General features: G+C 38.2%; 1 protein-coding gene across 2 annotated transcripts in view; it reads right to left on the bottom strand.

Annotated features, from left to right (window-relative positions):
* Nucleotides 1-15,000, bottom strand: part of cdk14 (cyclin dependent kinase 14) — a 285,314-nt gene that overhangs the window by 186,120 nt on the left and 84,194 nt on the right. For both annotated transcript variants that reach the window (XM_056474723.1, XM_056474724.1), the window contains one exon: nt 3,391-3,636. In XM_056474723.1, coding sequence (XP_056330698.1) covers nt 3,391-3,636 — 246 coding nt within the window. The remainder of the gene's footprint in view (nt 1-3,390; nt 3,637-15,000) is intronic.

Below are 15,000 nucleotides of genomic sequence, written 5' to 3'. Positions count from 1 at the left end.
CCATACCATACCATACCATACCATACCATACTATACCATACCATACCATACCATACTATAGCATACTATACCATACTATAGCATACCATACCATACCATACCATACCATACTATAGCATACTATACCATACTATAGCATACTATACCATACCATACCATACCATACTATACTATACTATACCATACCATACTATACAGACTATACTATACTATACTATACTATACTATACTATACTATACTATACTATACTATACAGACTATACAGACTATACCATACTATACCACACTATACTATACTATACTATACTATACTATACTATACTATACTATACTATACTATACAGACTATACCATACTATACCACACTACACTACACTATACTATACTATACTATACTATACCATACTATACTATACTATACTATACTATACTATACTATACTATACTATACTATACTATACTATACTATACTATACCATACCATACCATACCATACCATACTATACAGACTATATCATACTATACTATACTATACTATACTATACTATACTATACTATACTATACTATACTATACTATACTATACTATACTATACTATACTATACTATACTATACTATACTATACAGACTATGGCACTTCTGGTTAAGAGTAGGGGTGTGACCCTGTTGTCCTGGCCAAATTTGCCTTCACTGGCCTCCCAACCATCCCCATCCACTGAATTGGCTCCATCACTGTCTCTTCACTCTCCCTATAGCTGGTGTATGGTGAAGCACTGGTGCCATTGTCCTGTGACTGCTGTCACATCATCCAAGTGGAGCTGCACACTAGTGGTGGATTGGAGAGACCCCCTCCCACCCTTATGATTGTGAAGCGCTTTGGGTGTATAACCATACACAATTAATGCGCTATATAAATACACATTACATTACACCTCACAGTAGTTCAGCTGACGAAAACATTAGTAAATGCATGACTTATGTGATGAATAACTCACCAAGATGAGTCTAATGATTAATAAAATAGCTAAATAAATCAACGATGAAGCTCTCAGGCAACATCTACAAGCAAAACACATTTTAATCCTTATTGAAATGTTTATAAATAATCTGTCTGGAGAACAATGCCAATCTGCTGGCATTGTTAGATTAAGCATGAAATCGCTGAGTCCAGATTATAAACTGTATAAAGAGATAACTGATGACGGGCTGTTGAATTATTAGAACATTATGTAAAGCGGGCGTGCATTACTTTCTAATAATTCAACTGACCGGAGTGCATTATTCTGCTTATACTATGGTTTCTACTCTTAAGATGTTATATGGAGCTGTAATGCGCCCAAAACCTGCCAGAACTACTTTAGCTGTATGTTTATCTGACAATAACCAAACACCTTAGAACACTGAGGTCAAAGTCAGTTGCTGGAGGGCTGCAGCTCTGCACAGTTTAGTTTCAACCCTAATTAAACACACCAGATCAAACTAATTGAGTGCTTCAGGTTTGTTTGAAACCTACAGTTAATTGATTTGAAGCAGGATTGGAACTAAACTGTGCAGAGCTGCGGCCCTCCAGGAACTGGTTTAGACACCTGTGCATTAGAATGTTCATCAGCCAATCAGAATCAAGCATTCGGCACAGCCCCTTGATTTACATATGGAATAACTGACGACAGGCCATTCAATTATTAGAAACTAACGCACATCAGAGGTTGTGATACAGACACAATGCATTATTAAATAATAATTCAACGTCCATCGTCAATTATTCTGTTTATACTAAGATTACCACGCCTAAAGACACTGTTCAGATGTTGTATTTGAAGACTACTTTTGCTGTGCGTTTATCTGACAATAACGGCACACCTTAAAATGTTCACCAGCCAATCAGAATCAAGAATTCAACACAGACCCCAGGTTTAAGTATGTGATAACCGATAAAATAATGCACACCTGAGGTTGTGATACAGACACAATGCGTTATTTACTAATAATTCAAAGGTTTGAGGTCAATTAGCTTCTATTTTGATTACCACACCTAAGGACGCTGTTCAGATGTTGTTTTAAGACTACTTAAACCAGGTGTCTCAAACTGCAGGTGTTCTGACAACCTGTGTTACCTCATCGGAATGTGCTACCGGTAGCTCAATCTGTCATATTTCATCTAAAAAAACGGGTTAGCGCATCTTGTCAGCTTCAAATGTCTATCAGAATGTACCACCTCCTTAAAGAAGGGTGTAAAAACAGGGGTAGCGCATTTTGTCACCTTCAAATGTTAATCGGAATGAACTACCACTCTAATAAACAAATTAAATATAAAACTAATGAAGTAAAAATAAAAAATTCAGGCAGTAGTTCACTCTGATAGACATTTGAAGCTGCTACGCCTCTACATTGCTCAATAGAGTAGTAGTTAGATGGATATTCGAAGCTGACAAAATGAGGTAGCACAGATCATCAGAACACCGGCCCGCGGGCCACTTACAGCTTGCCCTCCTCGTCCCTCTGGCCCACAACAAGATTCGCCCACTCTAACAGCCCACTTTCATAGGCGTCACCCACTCCCACCCATTTTTATAATAATAATTTATTAGACTAATATCTTCAATATCTTTTGACGTGATTTCTGACCGTATCTGTGAAAACTCTAATCATTCAACGGAGTGATATGGAGCTCAAAACCTGCCGGAACTACTTTAGCTGTGTGACTTTATCTGACAATAACCAAACACCTTAGAGTGCTCATCAGCCAATCAGAATCAAGCACTCAACACAGCCCCGTAGTATAAAGCTGGGGTCACACTGGACTTTTCACCCCCATAGACTTCCATTCATATGCAGAAGAATGCGTCAGATCGGAAACACACGCTCGACAAGTTGCGCAGTTCGCTGCGTTGGAAAGTGCAAAATCACATCCCATAATTGTGTGAGACCGATCAAAGATCAAAACATGACCTCTCTGTCCAGAAATTTAAAACATGGACCCATCGCTCGCTTTTTTACATCTTTACATCTTTAATCCCGCCCTTTTTCGCTGCGCTGTATGACAATTAATTATTAGAAAATAACGCACATCTGAGGTGATGATATGGTGACGAGGAGTGGTAGTTTCATCTCAGGTGTGCATTATTTTATCATAATTCAACAGACAGGTCTAGTTTCCTCCTCATCTCCTCCTACACCTTCTGTTGTGTTCTGATATGATTTTTAACTGTTGTATCTGTGAAATAACTCTAATCATTCAGCGGAGTGATATGGATCTGTAATGCACTCAAAACCTGCCGGAACTACTTCAGCTGTGCGTTTATCTGACAATCTAACACCTTAGAACACTCATCAGCCAATCAGAATGCAGCATTCATCAGCCTGTAGTATAATGATGTTGAGAGACTCACGGAGCTGGGACTGGAGTGTCTGCGCAGTTTGGGAGACTCTTTGCCGGACGAGGAGCTCTTGGCGTTGATGCAGGCATTATTCTCAGAGTGAACGCGTTTCACTTGACTGGTAGGTTTGTCGAAGGTCTCGAAGCCGCTTTGCGTTCGCTGCACGCGCACCTTCTTGTCTTCAGGGATGGTGTCCAGGGGCTTGATGACCGAGTCCGATCCCTGGCAGCTGCGAGTGGACATCTTGGTGACACATATCTGCACACACACACACACACACATTACATCAGGACTGCAAAAATAATAGTAATAGGGTATATGTACAGCTAGTGATTTTCCCCTACTAATAAACTTGGGTTAATGTGACTATTTTTAATTTCATAAGCTTCCTTTTACAGCATTGATGTTGTAATGTCATTAAAATATGATCAGTTAAATAGACTTCAGCATTCATTTAGTCGTTCAAGTGTAAAACAAGATGAAAAGCCGTTTAAATGTAAGCACTATCTGTAGCAGCAGCAGCAACTCCAGAAAATACTGGGTAAAATAAATCTTCATACTTTAAAGACATGGCATGGGGCAATGTAATTTAATAGTGCTTCTCGTACATACTGAGACCCGTTTTTTATCGTATAACAATAAGGCAGTGAAGATCATTGATTTTAAAGAAAACAGACTTTAAAACACAGCGATTATGTAAAGGCGTACAGATCTCTGGAAGCACTTGAACCAGGTTACTGAAAATTAGAAGTCCATCTGCATACACCCTATAAGAGATGAATTACTTCTAGGCCCACAAGCAGAATGTGCAGATTATTTAGCCCATCATTAAGTCTATTTATTCATGTAAATGTGTGTATATACAGTTGAAGTCATAATTATTAGCCTTTTTTTTCATATTTTTCCCCAATGATGTTGAAAATATTCAGGAATTTTCACAGTATTTCCTCTAATATTTTTTCTTCTGGAGAAAGTCTTATTTGTTTTATTTTGGCTAGAATTAAAGCAGTTTTTAATTGTTTTAAACCCATTTTAAGGTCAATATTATTAGCCCCCTTAAGGAATATTAGTTTTGGATTTTCTCCAGAACAAACCACTGTTATACAATGACTTGCCTGGTTACCCTAACTCAGTGGTCCCCATCCCCCAGATCACATGGAGCAATTGGTAGTGGGCAGCACAAGAAATCATTCATTATTTCTGTTTTATTTATTACCTGAGTCTGAATGATCTTTTATTTTGAAAAATGACTGTATTCTCTCAGTTACATCTCTGTCATTTGAGTGCCCAAATTTAACCCACAAGCAGCAAAATTTCTTTGCTAAGGGGAAAAGGCCCAGTGGGGGACCCACAAACTGCCAAGGAACGGATCAGCAACCCATCGGTTAACAAATCAGGTGAATTCAGCATGTCTGTGCAAAAGGAAGATCAACTGCTGGAGATCACTCACATATCACGTCTCTTCCACGCACAATCTGTATATTTGCACTCACTACTTCTATTTTAAAAAAAATATATTTATGATCTGTTTTTTGTCCTGTCTCTGTAATCCTGTTGCACTGTAGAAGATCTGTCACCAAAACAAATTCCTAGTATGTGTGAAAATACCTGGCAATAAAGCTCTTTCTGATTCTGATTCTGATTCACAAATTTGTTATTCCTTTCAGGCACACTGAGGAAACATCTCAACTTTTCAGAATGCTGCAAGCGATTCAGACCAATCAGCTTCATACTTTGTGTGAAATATACACATTTCATTTGACTAATTAATTCAGACAAACACAGAACACCCAAACTCTGCAGTGCTTTTTACTTTTCTCCATAAATAAAACTTGTATCTGAGCTGCAGCAATGTTTTGTCAGTTTGTCATCCTCTGAGAAAACGGTTCATGGTCACCAAGCAATCTACAGTGCTGTTGATAACGCTTCACTTTTTCCACATTTGTTGATGTTACAGCCTTATTTCAAAATGGATTAAATCCATGGATTTTCTGAACATTCTACACACAATCCCCCATAATGACAATGTGAGAAAAGAGTTTTTGAAATTGTTGTAAATTTATTACAAATAAAAGAGCTGAAAAATCACATGTACATCAGTATTGACAATAAAGCTGTAAATTGAGCTGAGGTACATTCTGTTTCCACTGATCATTCTTGAGATGTTTCAGCAGCTTCATTGGAGTTCACCTGTGGTTAATTCAGCTGATTGGACATGATTTGTAAAGGCATACACCTGTCTATATAAGGTCCCAGGGTCAACAGTGCATGTCAAAGCACAAACCAAGCATGAAGACAAAGGAATTGTCTGTAGACCTCAGAGACAGGATTGTCTGGCTGGGGAAGGTTACAGAAACATCTCTGCTGCTCTGACAGTTCCAATGAACAAGCCTCCATCATCTGTAAGTGGAAGATGTTTGACTACCAGGACTCTTCCTAGAGCTGGCCGGTTATCTAAGCTGAGTGATCTGGGGAGAAGGGCCTTAGTCAGAGAGGTGATCAAGAACCCGATAGTCACTCTGTCTGAGCTCCAGTGTTTTTCTGTGGAGAGAGGAGAACCTTACAGAAGGACAACCATCTGTGCAGCAATCCACCAATCAGGCCTGTATGGTAGAGTGGCAGGACGGAAGCCGCTCCCCGCCTGGAATTTGCCAAAAGGCATCTGAAGGACTCTCAGACCATCAGAAACTAAACTCTCTGCTCTGATGAGACTCAAATTAAACTCTCTGTAGTGAACGCCAGGCGTTACGTTAGGAGAAAAGCAGGCAGCGCTCATCACCAGGCTAACAGCATCCCTACAGTGAAGCATGGTGGTGGCAGCATCATGCTGTGGGGATGTGTTTCAGCAGCAGGAACTGGAAGACTAGTCAGGATAGAGGGAAAGATGAATGCAGCGATGTACAGAGACATCCTGAATGAAGACCTGCTTCAGAGTGCTCTTGACCTCAGACTGGGGTGACGGTTCATCTTCCAGCAGGACAATGACCCAAAGCACACCGCCAAAATATTAGTGGAGTGGCTTCACAACAACTTGGTGAATGTCCTTAAGTGGCCCAGCCAGAGCCCAGACCTAAATCCTATTGAACATCTCTGGAGAGATCTGAAAATGGCTGTACACCCTCGCTTCCCATCCAACCTGATAGAGCTCGAGAGGTACTGCAAAGAGGAACGGGCCAAAATTCCTAAAGACAGGTGTGCCGAGCTTGTGGCATCATATTCAGAAAGACAAAGTATAGAGAGAGAGAGAGAGAGAGAGAGAGAGAGAGAGAGAGAGAGAGAGAGAGAGAGAGAGAGAGAGAGAGAGAGAGAGAGAGAGAGAATGTATGCTACAATTTATACTGTAAAACAACAGCACTCACACAGAAAAACATGATCAGGGTGATGAGAGTGATCATCTTTGGATTACAGCTTACAGTATCACACACACACACACACACACACACACACACACACACACACACACATTCACAAACTCACATAAACACACACATAAACTCACAATCTCTCTTTCTTTTTTCTCTGACACAAACTCCTACACACTCTCTCTTACACACACATAGACACACACACAGACACACTCACATCCTCACACATGTACAAAACTCTCACACAGACACACACCCTCAAACACAGACATGCTACAGATGTTCACACACACACACACACGCACAGATGAAGTGCAGAAAGAGTTGTTGTACGCACCGGCCACTCCATCGCCACTGGACTGACAGACACACAAAAGAGCCACGAGAGCATGTCGTGTTCAGCTCACATTAAACATTCAGAGGCGGGACGTCCTGCACACACACACACACACACACACGGGTTCGCTTACAGCGGCCCGGTTTCACCACCTCACACACATCTGCAAGCACACACAAATACATGCACGCAAACACTCACACACACGAACTCACAAATGTGCACATATGCGCACACACACATGCATATGCATACCCATACACACGTACGCGCACACACCAGTTACATTTTACTGACCTTCAACTCATTCATTAATATTCCTTTGGCTTAGTCCCTTATTTATCAGAGGTTCCCACGAGGAATGAACCGCCAACTATTCCAGCATATGTTTTACACAGTGGATGCCCTTCCAGCCGCAAACCAGTACTGGGAAACACCCACATTCACACACACACACACTCATACACTACGGCCAATTTAGTTCATCAATTCCCCTATAGCGCATGTGTTTGCACTGTAGGGGAAACCCACACCAACACTGGGAGAACATGCAAACTCCACACAGAAACACCAACTGACCCAATCAACACTTCCACATGCAAACACACAGATGTTTTCTTCATCCATAAAAACAACTCCATGAGTTTGGCTTTTAGCTCATCCTGTAAAACAACTTAACAACCGACAGCTTAAATATTAATGTGAATGCCATTGTTTCTTTTAAATATTAATGCAACGTAACTTCATGTTGTTTTAGTTTCATCCTGAAGGAGCAGATTAACATTACACACATTTACAGATTCCACATCAATAAATACAGGTGATTATAGGAATAGTGCTGTTCTTAGTAGACTATTTAAAACGACCAGGGGGCGATTCATTTAGCAGTGTTAAAAGGAGGAAAGTAATATAAAAAGGAACTACTAGATGAAAAAATTATTAGGAAAATAAAAAAGCGCATTAACAAAATATAAAAAACGATATTTCTATAAACATTCTTACATTAAAAATGCATATAAAAACACATAAATATTTAAAAAATCCAGAAATATCTATTTACAATCAAAATAGTATTTAAATAAGTAAATATTAAAATAAAAACATTAATAATATTGAAAATAAATGTTCAATTGTTGAAACTAAATCAAATCAATTTTATTTTAAAAATTGTAAATAAATAACACATAAAAAATAATATAAATACATTAAAATATTAATCAAATTAGTTAGTTAATGAAGTAAATAAAATATAAAACTTTTAGATTACAAAAGCATAAACTAAGAAAACGAAAATAAAAATATTTATTTATATAATAATTTAATTAAATAACAACAAAGAAAAACACACACATATACATATATATATACACATATATATATATACACATATATATATATATATATATATATATATATATATATATATATATATATATATATATATATTTGATTAAATTACAATATAAATAATATTTAAATAAGAATATAAGTATATAATATAAATAAAAACATTAATATTTTGAAATAAATTCCAAATTTTTACAATAAATCAAATACAAAGTATATAAATAATAATATAAAAAACCTTAAATAAGAAACAAATCTAGTAAAATAAAATCAATTAAATCGATTTGTTATTAAAGTAAATTAAAAAAAATTCAGATTACAAAAGCATAATAAGATTACTAATTAGTAAAATATTTATTATTAATTAAACAATTAATTAAAAAATAACAATATAAAAATATTCATTAGTTTATTTAATAATTTAAATGACCTATAAATATATATCATCTGATTGAATTATAAATACGCAAACTTAAATATAGATTAGAATAAATGTGCTACAAAAATATGAATAAAACACAAGCATAAACTAAAATCTCCAACAAAACCATTCATTTTCCTTCGGCTTCGTCCCTTTATTCATCAGGGGTCGCCACAGCGGAATGAACCACCAACTATTCCAGCATAGGTTTTACACAGTGGATGCCCTTCCAGCTGCTACCCAGCACTGGAAAACACCCATACACACACTCATACACTACAGCCAGTTTAGTTCATCAGTTCCCCTATAGCGCATGTGTTTGGACTGTGGGGGAAACCGGAGCACCCAGAGGAAACCCACATTAACATGGGAAGAACATGCAAACTCCACACAGAAATGCCAACTGACCCAGCCAGGGCAACCAGCGACCTTCTTGCTGTGACAGTGCTAACCACTGAGCCACCGTGTCACCCAACACCAGACCAAACAATATCTAAAGATATCAAAGAAACTAAAAGGACTTTTTCAGACAGAATAATCAGTAACTTAGCAACAGCATAAGATCAAACGCCAGCAAATCTGCACCACTTACATTCTAATTAACAAAGTTACTAACCAAACTTGTCAAGGCAGCAATTAGTGAGTAAACTAATCCAACTCAACTAATCCAGAGATTAAACATCACAGCATTAAAGCAACATCACAGCATCAGCAACTGTAAGACTCTGTAAGCCACTAATCCAGCAGATATTCTTCATTAGACCGCTTTCTCAGATGATCTGAACACTCTCACACGTGAAATAAACTGCTTTAATTATAAAAACAGTGCTTTAATTCTAGATGGTCAGCGTGTCTGCAGATTAACAAAATAGAAAAGAATAAAAATGAACAACTGAATGAATGAATGAATGAATGAATTTTAATAGCCTAAAATAAAGTAAACAGAATAAGATAACGCAAACAATGAAGAAACATAAGATATTAATAAAGAATAAAATAATAAATATGGAACTTAAGAAATGAGAAAAAAAATGTAATAAAATTAGGAAGAAAATATATAATACTTTAAGCAAAAGATAAAAATTTAAAATTACTAAGAATTAATAATAAACTAATAAAATGAAAATTATTTACTAAAATATAATTTTAAAATATTAAATAAATCGCAAACAAATAAATTAACTGAAGATTCTTTTATTATAATATATGTGGAAAATGATGGATGGATGGATGGATGTGTGAATGTGTGGGTGGATTGATGGATGGATGGATAGATGGATGGATGTGTGAATGGATGTGTGGATGGAAGGATGGATGGATGGATGGATGTGTGAATGTGGGGATGTGTGGGTGGATTGATGGATGGATGTGTGGATGGAAGGATGGATGTGTGGGTGGATGGATGGATGGATGGATGGATGTGTGAATGGATGTGTGGATGGAAGGATGGATGGATGTGTGAATGTGGGGATGTGTGGGTGGACTGATGGATGGATGTGTGGATGGATGGATGGATGGATGGATGTGTGGGTGGATGGATGTGTGGGTGGATGGATGGATGGATGGATGTGTGGGTGGGTGGAAGGATGAATGGATGGATGGATGGATGTGTGGGTGGATGGATGGATGGATGGATGGATGGATGTGTGGGTGGGTGGAAGGATGAATGGATGGATGGATGGATGGATGGATGGATGGATGGATGGATGGATGTGTGGGTGGAAGGATGGATGGATGGATGGATGGATGGATGGATGGATGTGTGGGTGAAAGGATGGATGGATGGATGGATGGATGGATGGAAAATTTGAGATGGATAGATGGGTGGATGGATGGATGGATGGATGGATGGATGGATGGGTAGGTGGATGGACGGATTGAAAATTTGAAATGGATGGATGGATGGACTATTTTTAAATGAATGGAGAATTTGAGATGGATGGCTGGATGGATGAATGGATAGGATGGAAATTTTAAGATGGATGGATGGACGAATGGGAAATTTGGGACGAATGGATGGACAGATAAAAAACAATGTTACAAAAATACAAAATATTGTAACAATAAACACAATTAAATAAAATTGTTAATTAATTAAATAAATAATGAAAACAAATGTATTAAATGAAAATCGCTTTAGCCAAAATAAGAAAGAGAAATAAATATTAATTGGAAAACATAAAATGATTAAATATATACGAACAAAAAAATGAATAAGAATAAATAAGGGGGGATATTAATGTGAGAAAAATTAAGAAATAAAATAATTTAAACAAAATTAAGATAACAGTTTAATTATGCATGAATAATTATATTATTAAAATAAAAAAATTACAAAAATATAAACTGCTCAGCTCAGCATACATGAGCATTTTGAAAATGAATATTTTTCTCCATTTCTCAGTGAATATGGGTAATATATATTGGTGCATTTGAACAAAACAGATGAACACTGAACATCTTTAGAAATAGAAAGATAAAACATTCATGCAATTCATGCAAAATAATTACAAACTTTTTATCAGAATATTTTATATTTTTTTGTTTCTCTTGATTTTTGCTATTTTTGATCATTTTATTTAGTATTTTTCAATAACATATAAATTTGGATGTACTGAGTTTTGAACAATTATCGTAAGTTATTTTGTTAGATGAGCTCCAGATTTGGCTTAAGGACTGACTAAGCTAATGTATATGCACAGATATAATATTGTACAGCATCCTATAGAAAATATTAATTTAAATGAGAGATTTGTGGGGGTGTACTCATATATGCTGAGCACTGTACATGAATGAATGAATAAAGATGACCTAAAAATAATTATGATTAAATCCAAATATGTCCTGACTCAGTCAGAAAAAAATGTTAAATAAATAATACCAATTAAAAGCTTATTATTTGCAATATTTGGAGGTGCTGCAGATCATTTATACAGCACATGCTCTCTGTTTAGAGGTAAAAAGCATCTCTGCGCTGCTCTGTAAATCTGTGTTCAGTGCTGAAATAAATGGATCTGTGTGTGATATAATGAACACACTGAGCTCTAATATAATGCAGCGTCAAAATTGTGCCGTTTGTCATCTCTGAAGCAGCCGATGGCGTTCCTGAGGATGGCTGTCAGAAACTGTACCGCAAAATAGATGATAAATATCCAACAATCATTCAAATGCACTGAGAAAACAAGATCAGTACAAGAAAAGCAAAAGACGATGCAGATATAAAGAGTGAGGATGAGCATGATTAATGTAAGGAAATAATTGACGACAGGATGCTGAATAAATACAAAATAATGCACACCACCTCAGATGTGTATTATTTTTAAATAACTTGTCAATTATTAATTATTGAAAACATGCTCATCATCAGTCTTCATATCATCAGAGGTGGTGTGCATGATTTTCTGATAATCCAACAGACCGGAGAGCATTATTGTACTATTGTATACTACCATTCCCACAGATAAAGTTTATAAAAGATTAAAAATCTCAACCCAATGGTTATGTGTGCAAAAAAAACAACAACAATATTGTAGGGGAGAATGTGCGCAGATGTGAGCAAACTAGAGGTAAACATATTTAACTGGATGGATGGACGAGTGGTTTATTTGAGATGGATGGATGGACAGATGGATGGAAAATTTGAGATGGACTGACGGACAGACAGAAAAATTGATAATGGTAAAATGATAAAATTTGTAATGGATGAACGGATGGAAAATTTGAGATGGACAGATGGACAGACGAATTTGAGAAGGATGGACGGATGGAAAATTTGAGACTGACAGACCAATTTGAGATGGATGGACGGACCAATTTGAGACGGATGAACGGACGGAATATTCGAGATGGACTGACAAAAAATTTAAGACAATTTGAGACAGACTGACAGACAGACCAATTTGAGATGGACAGACGGACAAATTTGAGATGGGCAGACGGATGGGCCAATTTGAGACAAATGGACGGACCAATTTGAGATGGACAGACGGACGGACCAATTTGAATCGGATGGACTGACAGATGGACCAATTTGAGACGGACTGACAGACGGACCAATTTGAGACAAACTGACGGATGGACCAATTTGAGACGGACATACGGATGGACCAATTTGAGACAGACGGACCAATTTGAGACGGATGGACTGACAGATGGACCAATTTGAGACGGACTGACAGACAGACCAATTTGAGATGGACAGACGGACAAATTTGAGATGGGCAAACGGATGGGCCAATTTGAGACAAATGGACGGACCAATTTGAGATGGACAGACGGACGGACCAATTTGAATCGGATGGACTGACAGATGGACCAATTTGAGACGGACTGACAGACGGACCAATTTGAGACAAACTGACGGATGGACCAATTTGAGACGGACATACGGATGGACCAATTTGAGACAGACGGACCAATTTGAGACGGATGGACTGACAGATGGACCAATTTGAGACGGACTGACAGACGGACCAATTTGAGACAAACTGACGGATGGACCAATTTGAGACGGACATACGGATGGACCAATTTGAGACAGACGGACCATTTTGAGATGGATGAACTGACAGATGGACCAATTTAAGACGGACTGACGGACGGACCAATTTGAGACGGATGGACTGACGGACGGACCAATCTGAGACGGATGGACTGACGGACGGACCAATTTGAGACGGATGGACTGACGGACAGACCAATTTGAGATGGATGGACTGACGGACGGACCAATCTGAGATGGATGGACTGACAGACGGACCAATTTGAGACGGACTGACGGACGGATCAATTTGAGATGAACTGACAGACGGACCAATTTGAGACAGACATACGGATGGACCAATTTGAGACAGACGGACCAATTTGAGACGGACGGATGGATCAATTTGAGATGAACTGACAGACGGACCAATTTGAGACGGACATACGGATGGACCAATTTGAGACAGACATACGGATGGACCAATTTGAGAAAGACGGACCAATTTGAGACGGACGGACGGACCAATTTGAGATGGACAGATGGACAGACTAATTTGAGACGGATGGACTGACGGATGGACCAATTTGAGACGGATGGACTGACGGATGGACCAATTTGAGACGGATGGACTGATGGACAGACCAGTTTGAGACGGATGGACTAACGGACAGACCAATTTGAGACGGACGGACTAATTTGAGATAGACTGACTGACAGACCAATTTGAGACGAACAGACGGACGGACCAATTTAAGACGGATGGACTGACGGACGGACCAATTTAAGATGGACTGACGGACAGATCAATTTGAGATGGACAGACCAATTTGAGACAGACTGACGGACAGACCAATTTGAGATGAACTGACGGACGGACCAATTTGAGACGGACTGATGGAGAGACCAATTTGAGAAGACGGATAGACAGACGAACCAATTTGAGACGGATGGATAGATAGACAAATTTGAGGCGGATGGACAGATAGAAAGTGAGACGGACGGACAGACGGACCGACCAATTTGAGACTGATAAACAAATGGACCAATTTAAGGCAGATGGACAGACGGACCAATTTGAGATGGATGGACGGATGAAAAATTTGAGAAGGACGGACAGAAGGACTGACCAATTTGAGACGAATGAACGGATGAAAAATTTTAGACGGACGGTCAGACGGACTGACCAATTTGAGACAGGCGCACAGGCGAACTGAAATTTTTAGACAGATGGATGGATGGATGAATGGACTGGATGGACAGACAACTACATCAGTGTTAAGTGCACTGGGCACACACACACAAAAAAAAGAGTAATACTGCTTTACTGCTAATATTATGTGAGATATTTTTATAATACATTTACCCACCAAGGATACATTCAATTAATCAAAACTGACACAAAGCATTGCATTTTACAGGAACACTGAGTGAAAACCGTATCAAAGTCACTGCGAGCGAAGAGTTTACGGTGTTGACTGTGAACTCTGTGATTAAAGAGAGTGCTATACATCACTTTTACACCAACTGGAGGGAAAAGGAGAGGAAAAAAAGATTGCCGGTATTAATGACAAACTTGGCAGAGCTCCTGTGCTGTTTAATGGCTGTTCAGATCAGAAACAACACAGCCTTCAGCTCAGACTCATCTCACAGATCATGTGTCTTCAGTCTG

This window comes from Danio aesculapii, chromosome 16, assembly GCF_903798145.1.
Source record: "Danio aesculapii chromosome 16, fDanAes4.1, whole genome shotgun sequence".
Classification (NCBI taxonomy): domain Eukaryota; kingdom Metazoa; phylum Chordata; class Actinopteri; order Cypriniformes; family Danionidae; genus Danio; species Danio aesculapii.
This window is presented reverse-complemented; position numbering and strand designations above follow the sequence as displayed.